The sequence below is a fragment of the Dama dama genome, chromosome 1, assembly GCF_033118175.1.
Source record: "Dama dama isolate Ldn47 chromosome 1, ASM3311817v1, whole genome shotgun sequence".
Taxonomy (NCBI): Eukaryota; Metazoa; Chordata; class Mammalia; order Artiodactyla; family Cervidae; genus Dama; species Dama dama.
This window is the reverse complement of record NC_083681.1, coordinates 40559597-40573814: the sequence shown is the minus strand read 5'-3', so window position 1 is coordinate 40573814 and position 14218 is coordinate 40559597. Positions and strand designations below refer to the sequence as shown.

The 14218-nt window shown below is 42.9% G+C and overlaps 1 protein-coding gene across 3 annotated transcripts in view; it reads left to right on the top strand.

The window, feature by feature from the left end:
• Window positions 1-14218, top strand: part of PARVA (parvin alpha) — a 170347-nt gene that overhangs the window by 122426 nt on the left and 33703 nt on the right. For all 3 annotated transcript variants that reach the window (XM_061147514.1, XM_061147529.1, XM_061147520.1), the window contains exons 5-7: window positions 1589-1729; window positions 10310-10425; window positions 13962-14020. In XM_061147514.1, coding sequence (XP_061003497.1) covers window positions 1589-1729; window positions 10310-10425; window positions 13962-14020 — 316 coding nt within the window. The remainder of the gene's footprint in view (window positions 1-1588; window positions 1730-10309; window positions 10426-13961; window positions 14021-14218) is intronic.

Genomic DNA, 14218 nt, shown 5'->3' with positions numbered 1-14218 from the left:
ATCAGTTGGTAATACATATACACACACACACACACACACACACACACAGGATGTTTACTGCAACTTTATTACAAATGGGGAAAAAGTGGAATATAACCTGACTCTGTATCTACAGGGGAATGATTGAATAAGATCTGTTATATATTGGGTTGGCCAAAAAAAATTTGTTCAGGTTTTTCCATAACCCATTTTCTACTGGGCAATTTTGTCTTTAAAGAATTACTCAAGGGGCATTTGACTTGGATAAGCTACAACTACTGAAAAATAAGATAATGTAAGCTATATGGGGACCATTGATGTATGGTGAAGTTTCATTAGTTTGTACGGCATACCTAAAAAATGAGGAGAAAAGACATTTTAAACATACTTAAGAAAGTCCTGTCAATCCTCCAGTGAGTTGCAGAGAGTGGATTAGGTGAATCCAATAGCAGACAACATATTTCCCATTAAGGAATCCAAAATTGTTCCTTAAGATAGAAATATAAATTTACATGAATAAAATAAATAGACTTTTTTTTTTTTTTTTTGCCTTTAAGTATTAAGGGGTTATATCGTTGCATACCTAAACCAATGATTTTAAAACGTACCAGGATAAGTACCACTCAAAGAGAAGAAAAACCTTCAATTAAACTATTACCTGATGCTTTCTTATGACTTGGAATGTTTATGTTCTACTTTTTGAAATTGCTCATGTAGGCTTTCTTTAAATTTATTGAAGTATAGTTGATTTACAATGTTGTGTTAATTTCTGCTACACAGCATCTTGTAGGCTTACTGAGACGTGGAAGTGACCACACCGTGAAGAGTTATGACCACGTTCCTCCACATAGAAGCAGTGGTCACTCTTCCATCTGGCTGTCAGCAGTTGTAGGATGCCATCAGTTTTAAGACAGCCTGATTTCAGGGATGTTAAAATGTGAAAGGATGTGTGCCTTAGAGTTGATTAAATAGGACACATCAAATTAGTTATCTTCCAAGTGGGTTTAAAAGGAAAGAAGGTTCTTAAGATATAAATATGATTCATATTATACTACACGACAAGAGGGTTCAAAACACCTTGAATTAGGACTTGACCACTGCCCAGGGGAAGCATGGAAGGCTTTCCAGTCGGGGCACAGGCATGTCCTTGGAGAAGAAGGCAGATGTGAAAAAAAGAGGGTAAACCCCAGATATGAGGGAAAAGAGATCAAATGTGATAAGCTGGGTTAAATGCCCACCTATGGTCCTGGATTCCCTGGAGAAGGGAAAGGCTACCCACTCCAGTATTCCAGCCTGAAGAATTCCATGGACTGTATATGATAGTCCACGGGGTCACAAAGAGTCAGACACGATGGGGTGACTTTCACTCACTCACTCATGGTCCTGAGGCCTTATCATTTTGGGGTTTCAAGACACAATCCCTAGGTCTTCACACTACATACTAGCACCACAGTGCCACCATCAGCTGAGGAAGGAACAGCAGCAGCCCTTTCTTCCTAGGTGCTCACTATGTATTTGGTGAGTGAGTGAACGAGGGAAGGTGTGAGTGCATGGCTTAGGGTGGTGTGTAGCAAAGCTAATAGCTGTTCTCTTTCTCTTGTCGCCCCAGAGAAACTCGAGAGTGAGAAGCTGAACGTCGCTGAGGTCACCCAGTCAGAGATTGCCCAGAAGCAAAAGCTGCAGACTGTCCTGGAGAAGATCAACGAAACCCTGAAACTTCCTCCTCGGAGCATCAAGTGGAATGTAGACAGTGAGTTTTATGAAGGGAAATGGGGATTGTTACAGGACACCTGTGGGGTTTCCCCAGGAGGTTGCATCATGAGCTGGGTGGGTGCAAACCCATCTGAGCGAGATGTGCCTTTCCTTAGAATTCAAGCTCATCACCCTCATCCAAAGGAAGCTGAGGAAAACCACAAAATGTCAAAATCTAGTGTGCTTTTTCTATAAAAGGCGTTCTGTAGAAACCTCATGTAGATTGTTGGGAAATAAACTCCTGTTCATTGAGCTACTTCTGAGTCCCAGCACAACCTTTTGAGAAAGCTGTCTCCAGCTTCTCAAGGTTGTGGGAAGCGGAGATCCCTGGTTTGAGCAGCTGAGAAGCGGGGAGCAGGGACTTGGCTCTGTCCCAACGCCCACCCTCTTCCTCTCACCCCCTTACTGTCCAGAGGGAGCAAAGATATGGTTGAGAGCATAGGTACTGAAATAAGATGTTAAGATTCAGGTTTTCATGCAAGTGTAGCTCAAGGATCTCAGAGATTTTAAACCGTTCATTCTCTTGCTGCCTCAAGGGCCCGGCTGTCTAATATGGACCTAATTGAGTCCATATCAGTCAACATGAGATCAATAGATTTGAGCGAATCCAGTAGCAACAACACGTTTTCCTATCAGAAGCCCAACATTGTTTTGTTCTGTGATAGAATAAAAATGTGCATTTAGATGAATAAAATGACTTAGATTGTAGGTTTTGCCTTTTAAGTATTAAGGGATTGAGTATTATATCTTACTGCATCTGACATAGACAACTTTAAATTTTTTTTCTAATTTGTATTTATTTATTTTTGGCTGCCCTGGGCCTTTGTTGCTGCACACGAGCCGTCTCTACACGCAGTGTGTGGGCTTCTCGTTGCGGTGGCTTCCCTTGTTGCAGAGCACAGGCTCTGGGCGCCGGGCTTCAGTAGTTCCGGTGCGTGGGCTCTAGAGTGCAGCCTCAGTAGTTGTGGTTCATGGACTTAGTTGTTCCACAGGATGTGGAATCCTCCCAGACCAACGATCAAACCCGTGTCCCTTGCACTGCAGCCTGATTCTTAACCACTGGACCACCAGGGAGGTCCTGATGTATACTGCTTAAAATGGACATCTCCACCCCACCCCACCCCAAAACACCACCTTTTAGACCTGAGAAAGTAAAGGGAATCTTCACCTCTCCAAGTCAGAGACACAGTAGCTGCCACTGGCAATCTCTTCAGCAGGTTCTGAACATCCGACATTGGCAGAGAGACGCCAAGTGCCTCCTTCAGCATAATTACACGTTTGCTTGCAGGCGTGATAAGCTGCCTGGAGCAGCACAGAGCACTGGGAACAGGCATCCTCTGCCGAGCAGAGAAGACACCGAGGGAGGGAGGAGGGGAGGCCGTGGCTGTGAGCCCCAGAGGCTGCCCCAGGACCCAGGAATGCTAATCATGTTCAGTGGGGGAGGGAAAGGGAGCTGATCACTAGTTTGGGTAATGTATCTGCATTCTGGAAATCCATAACAGTAATAAGCATTAAAGTCCTCTGATGGTGACCGCTGGTCAGTTTTGTTTGATCCTATTTCCCACTCCTTTGAATATGGACCATCTCGATATACCTCTCCAAAACAAAACACCTTTTACCTCTTTTTTTTTTTTAATCGAAGTATAGTTGATTTGTTAGTTGCTCAGTCATGTCCAACTCTTTGCAACCCCATGGACTGTGGCCCACCAGGCTCCTCTGTCCATGGAATTCTCCAGGCCAGAATACTAGAGGGAGTTGCCATTCCCTTCTCCAGGGGATCTTCTCATCCCAGGGATCGAACCCAGGTCTCCTGCATTGCAGGTAATTTCTTTACTGTCTGAGCCACCAGGGAAGGAGTAAAACATTGGGGAAGCCCTCTGGAGCTCTCTTTTCTTTTTTATTGAAACATAATTGGTTTACAGTGTTGTGTTAATCTCTGCAGTACAGCAAAGTGATTCAGTTATACATACATATATATATACATTCTTTTAAAAATTATTTTTCATTATGATTTATCACAGGATATTGACTATAGTTCCCTGTCCTACTATAGTAGGACCTTGTTTCAAAACTCCTTTTCGTGTATCATGGAATCCAACTTGGGAATAGGAAAGATGGGATTGTTTTGTTTCATTTGTTTTTAGGCAACAGAAATTTATTTGCTCCCAGTTTTGGAGGCCACAAGTCTGAGACCAAGGGGTGGGTTTCTTGGTTCTTTCTGAGAGCTGCAAGGGGAGGATCTGTTACAGGCCTCTCTCCTGAGCTCACAGAGGGCTGATTTCATACAATATTTCTTCACATCACCTTCTTTCTATGCATATCTCTGTGTCCAAATTTTCTCTTTTGATAAGGACACTTGTCATGTTGGATTAGGGACTCCCCCTACTCCAGCATGACCTCATCTTAACTAATCACATCTGCAATGATTTTACAAATAAGGTCACATTCAGGGGGACTGGAGGCTAAGACTCCAGTGGGTTTTCATTTCCTTCTCCAGGATGAATTTGAGGCTGGAGTGAGCAAATCAACCCTTAACATCTGGCCAGCCCCCCACCTACCTCTCTGTCCGCAAATGTATTTGATGCTGTCTCAGCCTCTCTCCTTGTCATCCATACACTGGCCTCATTTAAATAGGGCACAATATTCCCACCTTTCTAGAACCCTTTCTGGAAGATATTTTCTTGATCTGAAACATTCCTCATTTCATCTTCCCCATCCCCAAACCATTTTGCCTGGCTTAAGATTGGAATTTTTTAAAGCCACATCAGAACCCTTGTCTTCAATGGCTTTGAATGATTTGTTTTGGGTTCGCATTCACTTTCATTTCTTATAGAGAAATGTCTACAAGTAAAATAATCACATTTATTACCACTCTCATCTAGCTGTTTTCATTTTTTTGCCATTACTATCCACATCAATGCATAGTTTTTCATATTTTTACTTGATGAAGGCATGTACAAACTCATTTTGTTATCCTCTCTTAATATTACATCATACACATCTTCTATATTCGCATGTGGTCTTTGTAGTTATAATTTTTGATAGCTGCTCTATTTCCTGGGCTAGGTATCCCATGGTTAACTTAAACCCTATGTTGACACTGATCTTTTTTAGAATGTTTTCCAGCTTATTGCTAATATCAGATAGTGCCGAGTTAAATGTTAGGTTGTGACTCTGCTTCTCTTGAATTATTCTCATCAGATAGCTTTCCAGAACCAAGAGGAATTACTAGGTCAGAGGGAATAATTATCTCAGGAACCAGCTCCCTGTGATGCCTCGGGGCTTCAGGCAACAGTGGTTTCTGTGATAAGGAATGTGGCGGGCATGACTCCCAGGGCAGGCTCTAACCCCTCCTCTCTCAGTTATCTTCCCTGGCTCTTTCTGAGGACATTGTGTCATCTTTCCACTCAGGATCAAGGTGACAGGGACAGCACTGAGTTTCCAAGGTCCTTGATCCAGAGTTTTAGGGGATTCTTCCTTTTTTTTTTTTTTAATTCACAATAATAATTTTTATTATTGAAAATTTAGAAAATACAGTTAAAAGATGCTTAAATAACATCTAACATATTTAACATATTTATAGTGCTTATGCCTTGTACTTATCTAAACACTTCACATATTTTGAGCCTTGCAGTCATTATTTAGCCACCTGAGGTAAGGATTCTACTGTCCCCATTTTACAGATGGGAAAGTGAAGGCATAGACAGGTTAAGAAACAATGAATGTAAGCTTCCCAAGGGCAAGGATTTTTGCCCCTTTACTATTGTGTCCCTAAAGCCTGGGAAAATGATTGGCAATACTGAGCACAATACTGTTTGCTAAAGGAGTGTCACTGTCCAAGGTCACATGGTGGGTGAGCGCTGGAGCCAGGAGTGAGACCCAGGAAGTCTGGCTGCAGAGCCTGTGTACTGAGCCCACACATACTGCCCCCTGAGCCATCCATCAGATACAAGCACTGTCAGCCTTGTGATGTTCCTTCAGGCTGTGTGTGTGTGTGTAAGAATTAAATACATCAATAAATGAATAAAATGTGTGCATATGCTTTACATATAAACTATATTTTTATGAAGATGAGATCAACCTGTACATATTATTTAGAAAATGTTTATCTTTACAGACCATTGTATATCCTTCTATATGTCACTTTTAAAAATATGATATAGATTAGGTATATCATAATTTACTTAACTAATGATAGATTTTAAGATTTTTTTCCATTTTCTCACTAATATCAGTACAGCCTGAGGAGTTCTGTCTGCTCGTAGATAATAATTACTTCTTTAGGATAAAAACCCAGTAGTGGTACTTTAGAGCCAAAGGATATGTACATTTTAAGGTCCTAACACATACTGTCAAATTGCCTCCTCCCAAATTGCACCAATTTCTGTTTCCACCACAATTCATGTTTGGAGGACTGTTTCTCACTCAGCAGCACCCTTGAAACAGTTTCCCAGTCCTGGAGCGACCCTCTTGGCACAGCGGCTGCAGGGCCCAGTTTATACGGCAGAGTCTCAGCTGCTCAGCCCTGCTGCCGTTCTGCACGTCTCCACCCTGACTTGAGCACAGAAGCACAGTGGCCCTGCATTCTGCCCGGCATCAGGGAGAAGACACCAGGAGATGTGCTGAGAGATAACATGATGAGAGTGCCCAGATACACAGAGGTTGTCAGAAGCTTTCCTAATTGAAAAGATAACATGTCTCTATTCTAAAGAAACATTTGAAGCAGGAAAAAAGCATCTTTCAGCTATAGCATTTTGTTTTTTCCACTTTCCAAGGCTTGGCAACAAGTACATGTGTGTATGTGTGTATTTGTGTGCATATGTGTATGTGTGTGTATTTATATACATGTATGTATGTGTATATTTACAAATATGTGTGTTTATATGCATAAATCCATAAATGTATGTATTTACCTTATTTCTAGTTCTCTTTAATATTATATTCTTAATATTCACATCTACTTTGTCTTAACAATGATTTTCAATGCATGCAAACTGTCTCATCTTGTGGATGTTCTATAATTTATTAAAGCAGTGACTATTAAACCATGTTTGTCCCGACCTTGGGATTTACGAGGAAAAAGTCAAGCATCACCAAGGAGAAGGGAAGCAGTGCTGTAGTTAGGATAACGGGACCAGAGCAGCTATACTCCTTCATATCACTTTTGCCTGATGACTTTTGGAACAAAGGATGTCTCTGCTTACTTTTTTTTAAAAAATTGAAGTTAGACTGCTTGTCTAAACCATCCTCTTACATTTGGATATGCATTTCCAGATTTTTTTTAAGTGATAATATATGATAATCAACCATTATGGTTTATCACAAGATATTGAATACAGTTACCTGTGCTATACAGTAAGACCTTGTTTACACATTCTATATATAATACTTTGCATCTGCTAACCCTAAACTCTCAATCCATCCATTCCTCACCCACCCTCCTCCTTGGCAACCACAAGTCTATTCTCTATGTCTGTGAATCTGTTCTGTAGATAAGTTTATTTGTGTCATATTTTAGATTCTACATATAAGTGATATCATGTGATATTTTGTCTTTCTATGTCAGGCTTACTTCCCTTACTATGATCATCTCTAGGTCCATGCAAATGGCATTATTTCATTCTTTTTAATGGCTGAGTAGTATTCTATTGTGTAAATATACCACATCTTTTTTTTCTCCAAACTTTAAACTTAATTTTGTATTGGGATATAGACAATTAACAATGTTGTAATATCAAGTAAACAGTGAAGGGACTCAGCAATACATAGACCTGTATCCATTCTCCCCCAAACCTCCTCATATGCAGGCTGGCCCATAACATTGAGTAGAGTTCCAGGTGCTATACAACCGGTGCTTGTTGGTTGTCCATTTTGAATATAGCAGTGTGTACATGACCTTCCCAAACTTCCTAACTGTCCCTTCCCTCTGGCCATCATAAGTTCATTTTCTAAATCTGTGAGTCTCTTCTGTTTTTTAAGTTTATTTGTATAATTTCTTTTTAGATTCCACATTTAAAGGATGTCATATGATATTTCTCCTTCTCTGACTTATTTCACTCAGTATGACACTCTCTAGGTCTATCCATGTTGTTTCAAATGGCATTGTTTAATTCTTTTTAATGGCTGAGTAATAGTCCATTTATTTATTACCACATCTTCTTTATCCATACCTCTGTTGATTATACCACATCTTTATCTGTTCATCTTTCCATGGACATTTAGGTGGTTTTCATGTCTTGGCTATTGTAAATAGTCTGCTATGAGCATAAGGGTGCATGTATCTTTTTGAATTATGATTTTGTCCAGATATATGCCCAGGAGTGGGATTGCTGGCTCATATGCTAACTCTTATCTTTTGAGGAACTTCTGCACCGTTTTCCATGGTAGCTACACCAATTTACATTTCCATGCCCTCTCCAGCATTTATTATTTAACATAGCATGTATGTGATGTGGGAGAGAGAAAAAGAGAGAAACTCTGTAATTTTTTTCTCTTGAAAGTATACCCAGAAAGACAGAGCGCTCATTGGAAGAGTCTGACATCTGTATGGTGCCTACAACATAGCTCTACTTTGCTTACCGAGACAGTCAAGGTAGCATACAACATCACCAAAATTTCCGACCACAGCTTTTCCAGCATTATGAAAAAAGGGTAGAGGTAGCAAATGTCCTTACAACCCTCAGTGACAGGACTGATGTGGTCAGCTCTGATGTGGTCAGAAGAGCAAACCCATATTCTGCCTTTGTGCATCATGTCAGTGGGTCAGTCCCATGCCAGGCGCCCTTTTTTGAAAGGGTGAGTGGGTCACACTGGGTCTTCTTTGTGATGTGCGGTCTCTCTAGTTGCTGCATGGGCTTAGCTGCCTCATAGCACATGGGATCTTTGTTCCCTGATCAGGGATCAAACCCGTGTCACCTCATTGGCAGATGAATTCTTTACCACTGGACCACCAGGGAAGCCCCCAGGTGCCTTTTTTAAAGCTATAAATGTTGGGGGATTCTTAGTTGACAAAGCCAGAAGCCCCAAGCTGAAAACTCCTCCTGGAAGGCCATGAGTTAGGAACAGTTCATCTGCTGTTTGGTGGTAGTAGTGAGTTGCTGTTCATCATAGTGGAAAACCTTCTTGGAAGCAGCAGGGATAACAGAAAACTCTAATGAGTTCCCAAGAATGGTCTGAATCATTTCATTTTCTTGGTGATTTCCCAAAGCTTCTGTTAGAGCAGATTTATTGATCCCAGGGCAGACAGAATGACAACCTAATAATGGGCCCAGTTCACACTCACTAACTACACAAAATAGACGTTTCTTGTTCCTTCCTTAAATGCCCCTGTAATTAGACCCATAAGGATATTAGGACTGTGAAGGCAGGTCAAGTATCCGGGGACTTTCTCCTTTCATGAAGGAAAGGGGAAAAAGTTGACATGGTTTAGTTGCCTGGTTGCCAGGCACTTTCTCGTAAGTGATAATAAAACATCAACCATTCCTAGGCATTGCTATGTGCCAGGAGCTTTGCCTATGTTATGTCTGGAAATTCTTACCACCTGCATTTCTTCAAAGGTATTGTTATCCTCATGTGTGAGGTTGAGCAGATTGAGCCTCAGGGATCTTGAATGCCTTACCCAAGGCCATGTACTCAGTAAGTGAATGGTAGCTTGTCAAGTCAGAACTCAAGCTCCAGTTGGCCTGACCCTGTGTGCCCGTTACATCACAGCCTTTTTCTCCTCTCATCTCAGAAAACTACAACTTAGTAGTTTCCCAGCCTTTTCTGGCATACACGGCTTAACATCCAGCACACAGCTCAGCTATAGAAGGCACTGGGGCCTGAACATCTGCTCCCAGCTATGACCCAAAGGGCATTGCCTGGACTGACCATGCATGGCACTCAAGAGAGCAACAAAATCCTTGGGTATCTCTCGTGCCTTCCTCAGGGGGTCTTAAAGCTCTGGACGAAGGAAGGCACCCAGTGTCCTGACTCAGTGTTCACTGATTGAGGGCCTGCTTTGTGTAGAGCTTTGGAACAAGAGTAGTGGTGATAACCTATAGAGTTCACCATCAGATGGGAAGGGTGAGGGGTACAGCAGACATGCACGTGGTTATCGGCATAGAGTGAACAAGAACATGGAGGTAGTGCAGCGCTGATCTGAGCTCAGGCCTCAGCTGTTGTCAGGGTCCCAGTCAGAGTGGAGAAGCACTGCATTGCAATCCAGCAATAACATGATCTAAGAAGTAAATCCATGGGATCTGGCTGAGAACTGAGGGGGCCCAGGGTGAGGCCTACTATGACTAAGGGGGTCCCCTGACCCATAGGGGTGGGATGAAAGGGGCATTGATTGTGGATCAAAGTGAATCAGGATGCTAGGTGAGGGGTCACTGAACCCGTATTTCTTTTCCATTTTGTGTACAAGCATTTAATTGTGCATGTAGCTGAAGATGAGCTTTGATGGCCATGAATGGCCTCACAAGACCAGGACACAGATTTCATTAGCCCCATGTGGTACTGCTGTGTTTTGAATATCTGTTTATATCTGCCTAGAACCTAGAAGAAGATTCTCTGATTTATAAATTATCTTTTATTTCAGCGGTTCATGCCAAAAGCCTGGTAGCCATCTTGCATCTGCTAGTTGCTCTGTCCCAGTATTTCCGGGCACCAATCCGACTCCCAGACCATGTTTCCATCCAAGTGGTTGTGGTCCAGGTAAGTCAGAAGCCACTACAAACATCGGTGCCCTTAAAGGGGTGCAGGGGCTGAGCTCCCGTGTGAGCTCAGGCACACTGGGAAGCTTGCTAGGAGGACTGAATGAATGCTGAGTGTGCCTGGGTGTGCTGTGTGTTGGGAGGCATGTCTGAGCTTTCTGATGCATGTGGGCTTATCTCCGATATATGTACAAAAAGGGTAGAAGAGCGTGTGCTTGTGTCTGGGACAGCCTTATGTGGGGCGTGTGCCTGGGGTTTACATGCTTTCTTAAGGAAGGTGCCTGGGTATTATATATTTGAGGGTGGGCGGTGTATATATTTGTGAGGTCTGTGTAGTAGGATTAGGAGAACATATCCCTGTGTGTGTTTGTGTATGTCCTGCAAGCCATGGAGAGTCATTTTTTGTTTAAACAACCAATGCACAGTTATTGAGAAGAGACAGGTATCTGTGCATGTGAGGGCACATGTGCGTATGTACACATATGTTTGAGAGAGACCCTGACAGGCTGTGCCCATGTTGAGGGCACTGCCGCTTTTCACCTGCCCAGAGAAGCACAGCTGTGGTATCAAGTCATCTTGTGCAGATTATTATGTGGAATTTCCACTCACACACGGCTCTGTCCTTTCCACAATAAGGGGATGCTCTCTCCCCATGACTATCTCATTCTGCTCCTAACCCCATTAGATACTCAAATTCAATTTTATTTTCCAACTTTATGCTGTTGAGCAAAAGGTCATCATTTTGTTGGCTTCTGTTCTTTTCCAAATAAACATGCTGCAAGGGAGAACATCCCTAATGAACAACTCCCTGGTTATTCAAGGTTATCCAGGGTTCTGTCTGGCGGCTCTGCCATCCCTTGGTGAAGAAGAGCCTAGAGGGTGAGTAAGCTTTGCTTGAGAAGCCAGGCCAGGCCAGCTTCTTGGACAAAAGGTCTTTGGGCCAGGCTTTCAGGGATCAGAAGTGAACCAGAGGAAAGGCGGACATGGGGGTGCTACTCAGCCGTGCCCTAATGAAAAAGTATTTTTTCCAATGCCTTCTGGGTACTTAACTTGCTAAAGATTAAGAGGGTATAACAGGAATATGACACCTTGGCCCTGCTTACCCAGACACAGGACTACCTAAGCAGCAGAGAGGGCTATCAGAGGCCCCTTGTCAATGCAAACGTGTGTGGTTCAGCCAGTGCAGCTGGCTGAAAGGGACTAATGGCCTCACTTACTGGGCTCTCAACTGTGTCAAGCATGGCATGAAGGATTTTGTGGATACGTGGCCAGCCCAGAGCCTTCTGGTATATGCATCTTCCTAGTGAATCCAGGCCATCTCTATTGTGTCATTTTTTTACCAATCAATAAAGTGTGAATCCATTTTATTATATTTTTTAAAACTATGATTCAGGATTTGTGAGGATGGGGGGTGAAACAGTGGTCACTGCAGGCCCATGTCTCATGCCTTATTTTGAGCTCAATTATAGGCCATCAGAAGTCTGTCGCTGGTTTAATTTCTCCTGCAGGCAGTTCTGTTAGCATGAGAGAGAAAGGAGGACGTGTTGCATAAAATGGCATCAAGGCATGTCAGATTTTATGGGGTGTTTTGCTTTATCAAGTTAAACAGGCACAGAAGCATGACTCAGAAATGGCTGTAAGATGCTGACTGAACTAGAGGGTTAGTTCTTTAGGGAGCAAATAGTGTATTGAAGTGAATCAGGATGCTATGTGAGGGAGCACTGAACCCAGAATTCTTTTCTGTTCTATGTACAAGCATTTATTAATTCTGTCTGTTGTTGGAGATGAGGTTTGATGTCTGTGAATGGCCTTATTAGTCCTATGTGAAAATTTTTACATATGTTGAAGCTGAATTTGGAGAAAGTCCTGGTTTATCCTCACTGGATCTTTTTTAAATGGTATTTTACATTTTCTTCTTCCTTTTTTGCTTTGATAGTTCATTCTTCTTAATCTAATCCAGATACAGTCATGGCCTTTATCCAGCTCTACCTTTCCTTCTGTAAAAGGATTTTGTAAGGATGCTAAGTTTCCCTGGCTGTTGGGAATGCCAAGAAAAGGTTGTGAAAGTTGGGGCAGGAGGGTCAGAAGGCAGGTTTTAGCTAAGACACTAAAGCTTGGAGGCTCCTTCTTGACATACCTTGGCCTTTGTGGAAGATGGATTTGCTCTGACAACCTCTTGCCATGCCCAGACTATCTTCCAAGTGTCTGGTAACTGATTGAGTAGGGATCTGATGAATGCATCTCTCTCCTCACCTTCATCAGAAGGTCTCCCTGAACCCCAGCACTGCTTCGTCAGCTCACACGCCCACGTAAACCAGCACTCAGCTGACTAACAGTAGGGACTTCCTTTGGTCCACTGGCAGAGACTGTGCTCCCAAAGCAGGGGACCCAGGTTTGATCCCTGATCAGGGAACTAGATCCTGCATGCTGCAACTAAGACCAGGTGTAGCCAAATAAGTTAATTTTTTAAAAGTTGACTAGCAGCAGCCTCTGCCTCTCCGAACAGCATTCTGATCCTGCCTGTGCTCTCCTGACTCTGCCTTTTTTGCTGGGGCCATCCCTCCCACTCGAGTGGTCTCTCATCTGTGTCCAGCCCAGTCCTAGGCTGACCCTCCCAGCTGAAAGCACTTGTTCTGGTCCTGCTCTCAGTACTTCCTCTCTGCAGGGGGCGACCATGTAATTGCTTATCCACCACACATTTGAGAGGGAAAGAGGATCCTACTCTAATAATTGAGCTGGGCCCTGAGGCATAAACCAGGGGCTTGTTTGGGGGAAAACCTTCTTGCTTACCTGTTCATCTACCCCATTTTACTCTTAAGTTCCTCGAGGTCCGAAACTGTCGTAAGTCCAACAAAGGGGCTTGTATGTAGAAGGCACTGATTAATGAAACAGAGAAGAAAGAGGATAAGTTGAAGGGAGGGGGTAGACAGATGATGGGTAGATGGGTGGGTGGATGGACAGGCAGATGGATGAGTGGATGAGTGGATGGACTGACAAACTGCTTACCCTTTTCTCAGAGCATAAGCTGGTTACCTAAGGACTATACTACTTACTTAAAAGTCCCCCTAGTTAAACACTTTTTAAAAACTCTCCTGATTTCTCCAAGTTGGCTTCAGCTCCTCCACCCCAGCCCCTCTGCCCCCCAGTAAAACGTGTTTCTCTGCTTCCCTCTGTGGCCCCAGCCGGAGGGCAGACACGCCCTGGCCTTCATTTCCACTGGTGTACTGTGGATTTCTCCAGGAGGCAGTGTGCTTCCAGCAGAAGGTCTTCCAATAAAGAAAGAAAAGAGTCGCCATCCAAGAAACAGCCGACTTGTTTGGAATAAACACTAATTGCACTTAAGTATGAATGGTACAGTCCAGTCCCAGGAAACCAAGGGCCTTCTTACACTTCTAGCAGTATCTCATCGCTGGATTCATTTCTTAAATGCCAGTAACTTTCTCAGTATCAGGAATGTTAATCAGTTTTTTGTATTTTTCTAAAGCATATTTTTCTCTTCTCCTCCTAACCCTCTCCCCACCCCACCCCCGTTTTCAGAAACGAGAAGGAATCCTCCAGTCTCGGCAAATCCAAGAGGAAATAACTGGTAACACAGAGTATGTCAACACCATTGTTGCCAGCGATTCTGTAATGGAACACAGATGTTTCTCCGAAATTCATCCATTTGCTGATATTTAGTTTTCATTTATTGGGATTGCAAGAGGGATTAGACTTCAGCCAATGATTATAGTTTAGCCTTTTCCGTGCATTCAAAACATGCCTCTCAATGCTTTAGGTACAAACTTGGGTGGGGA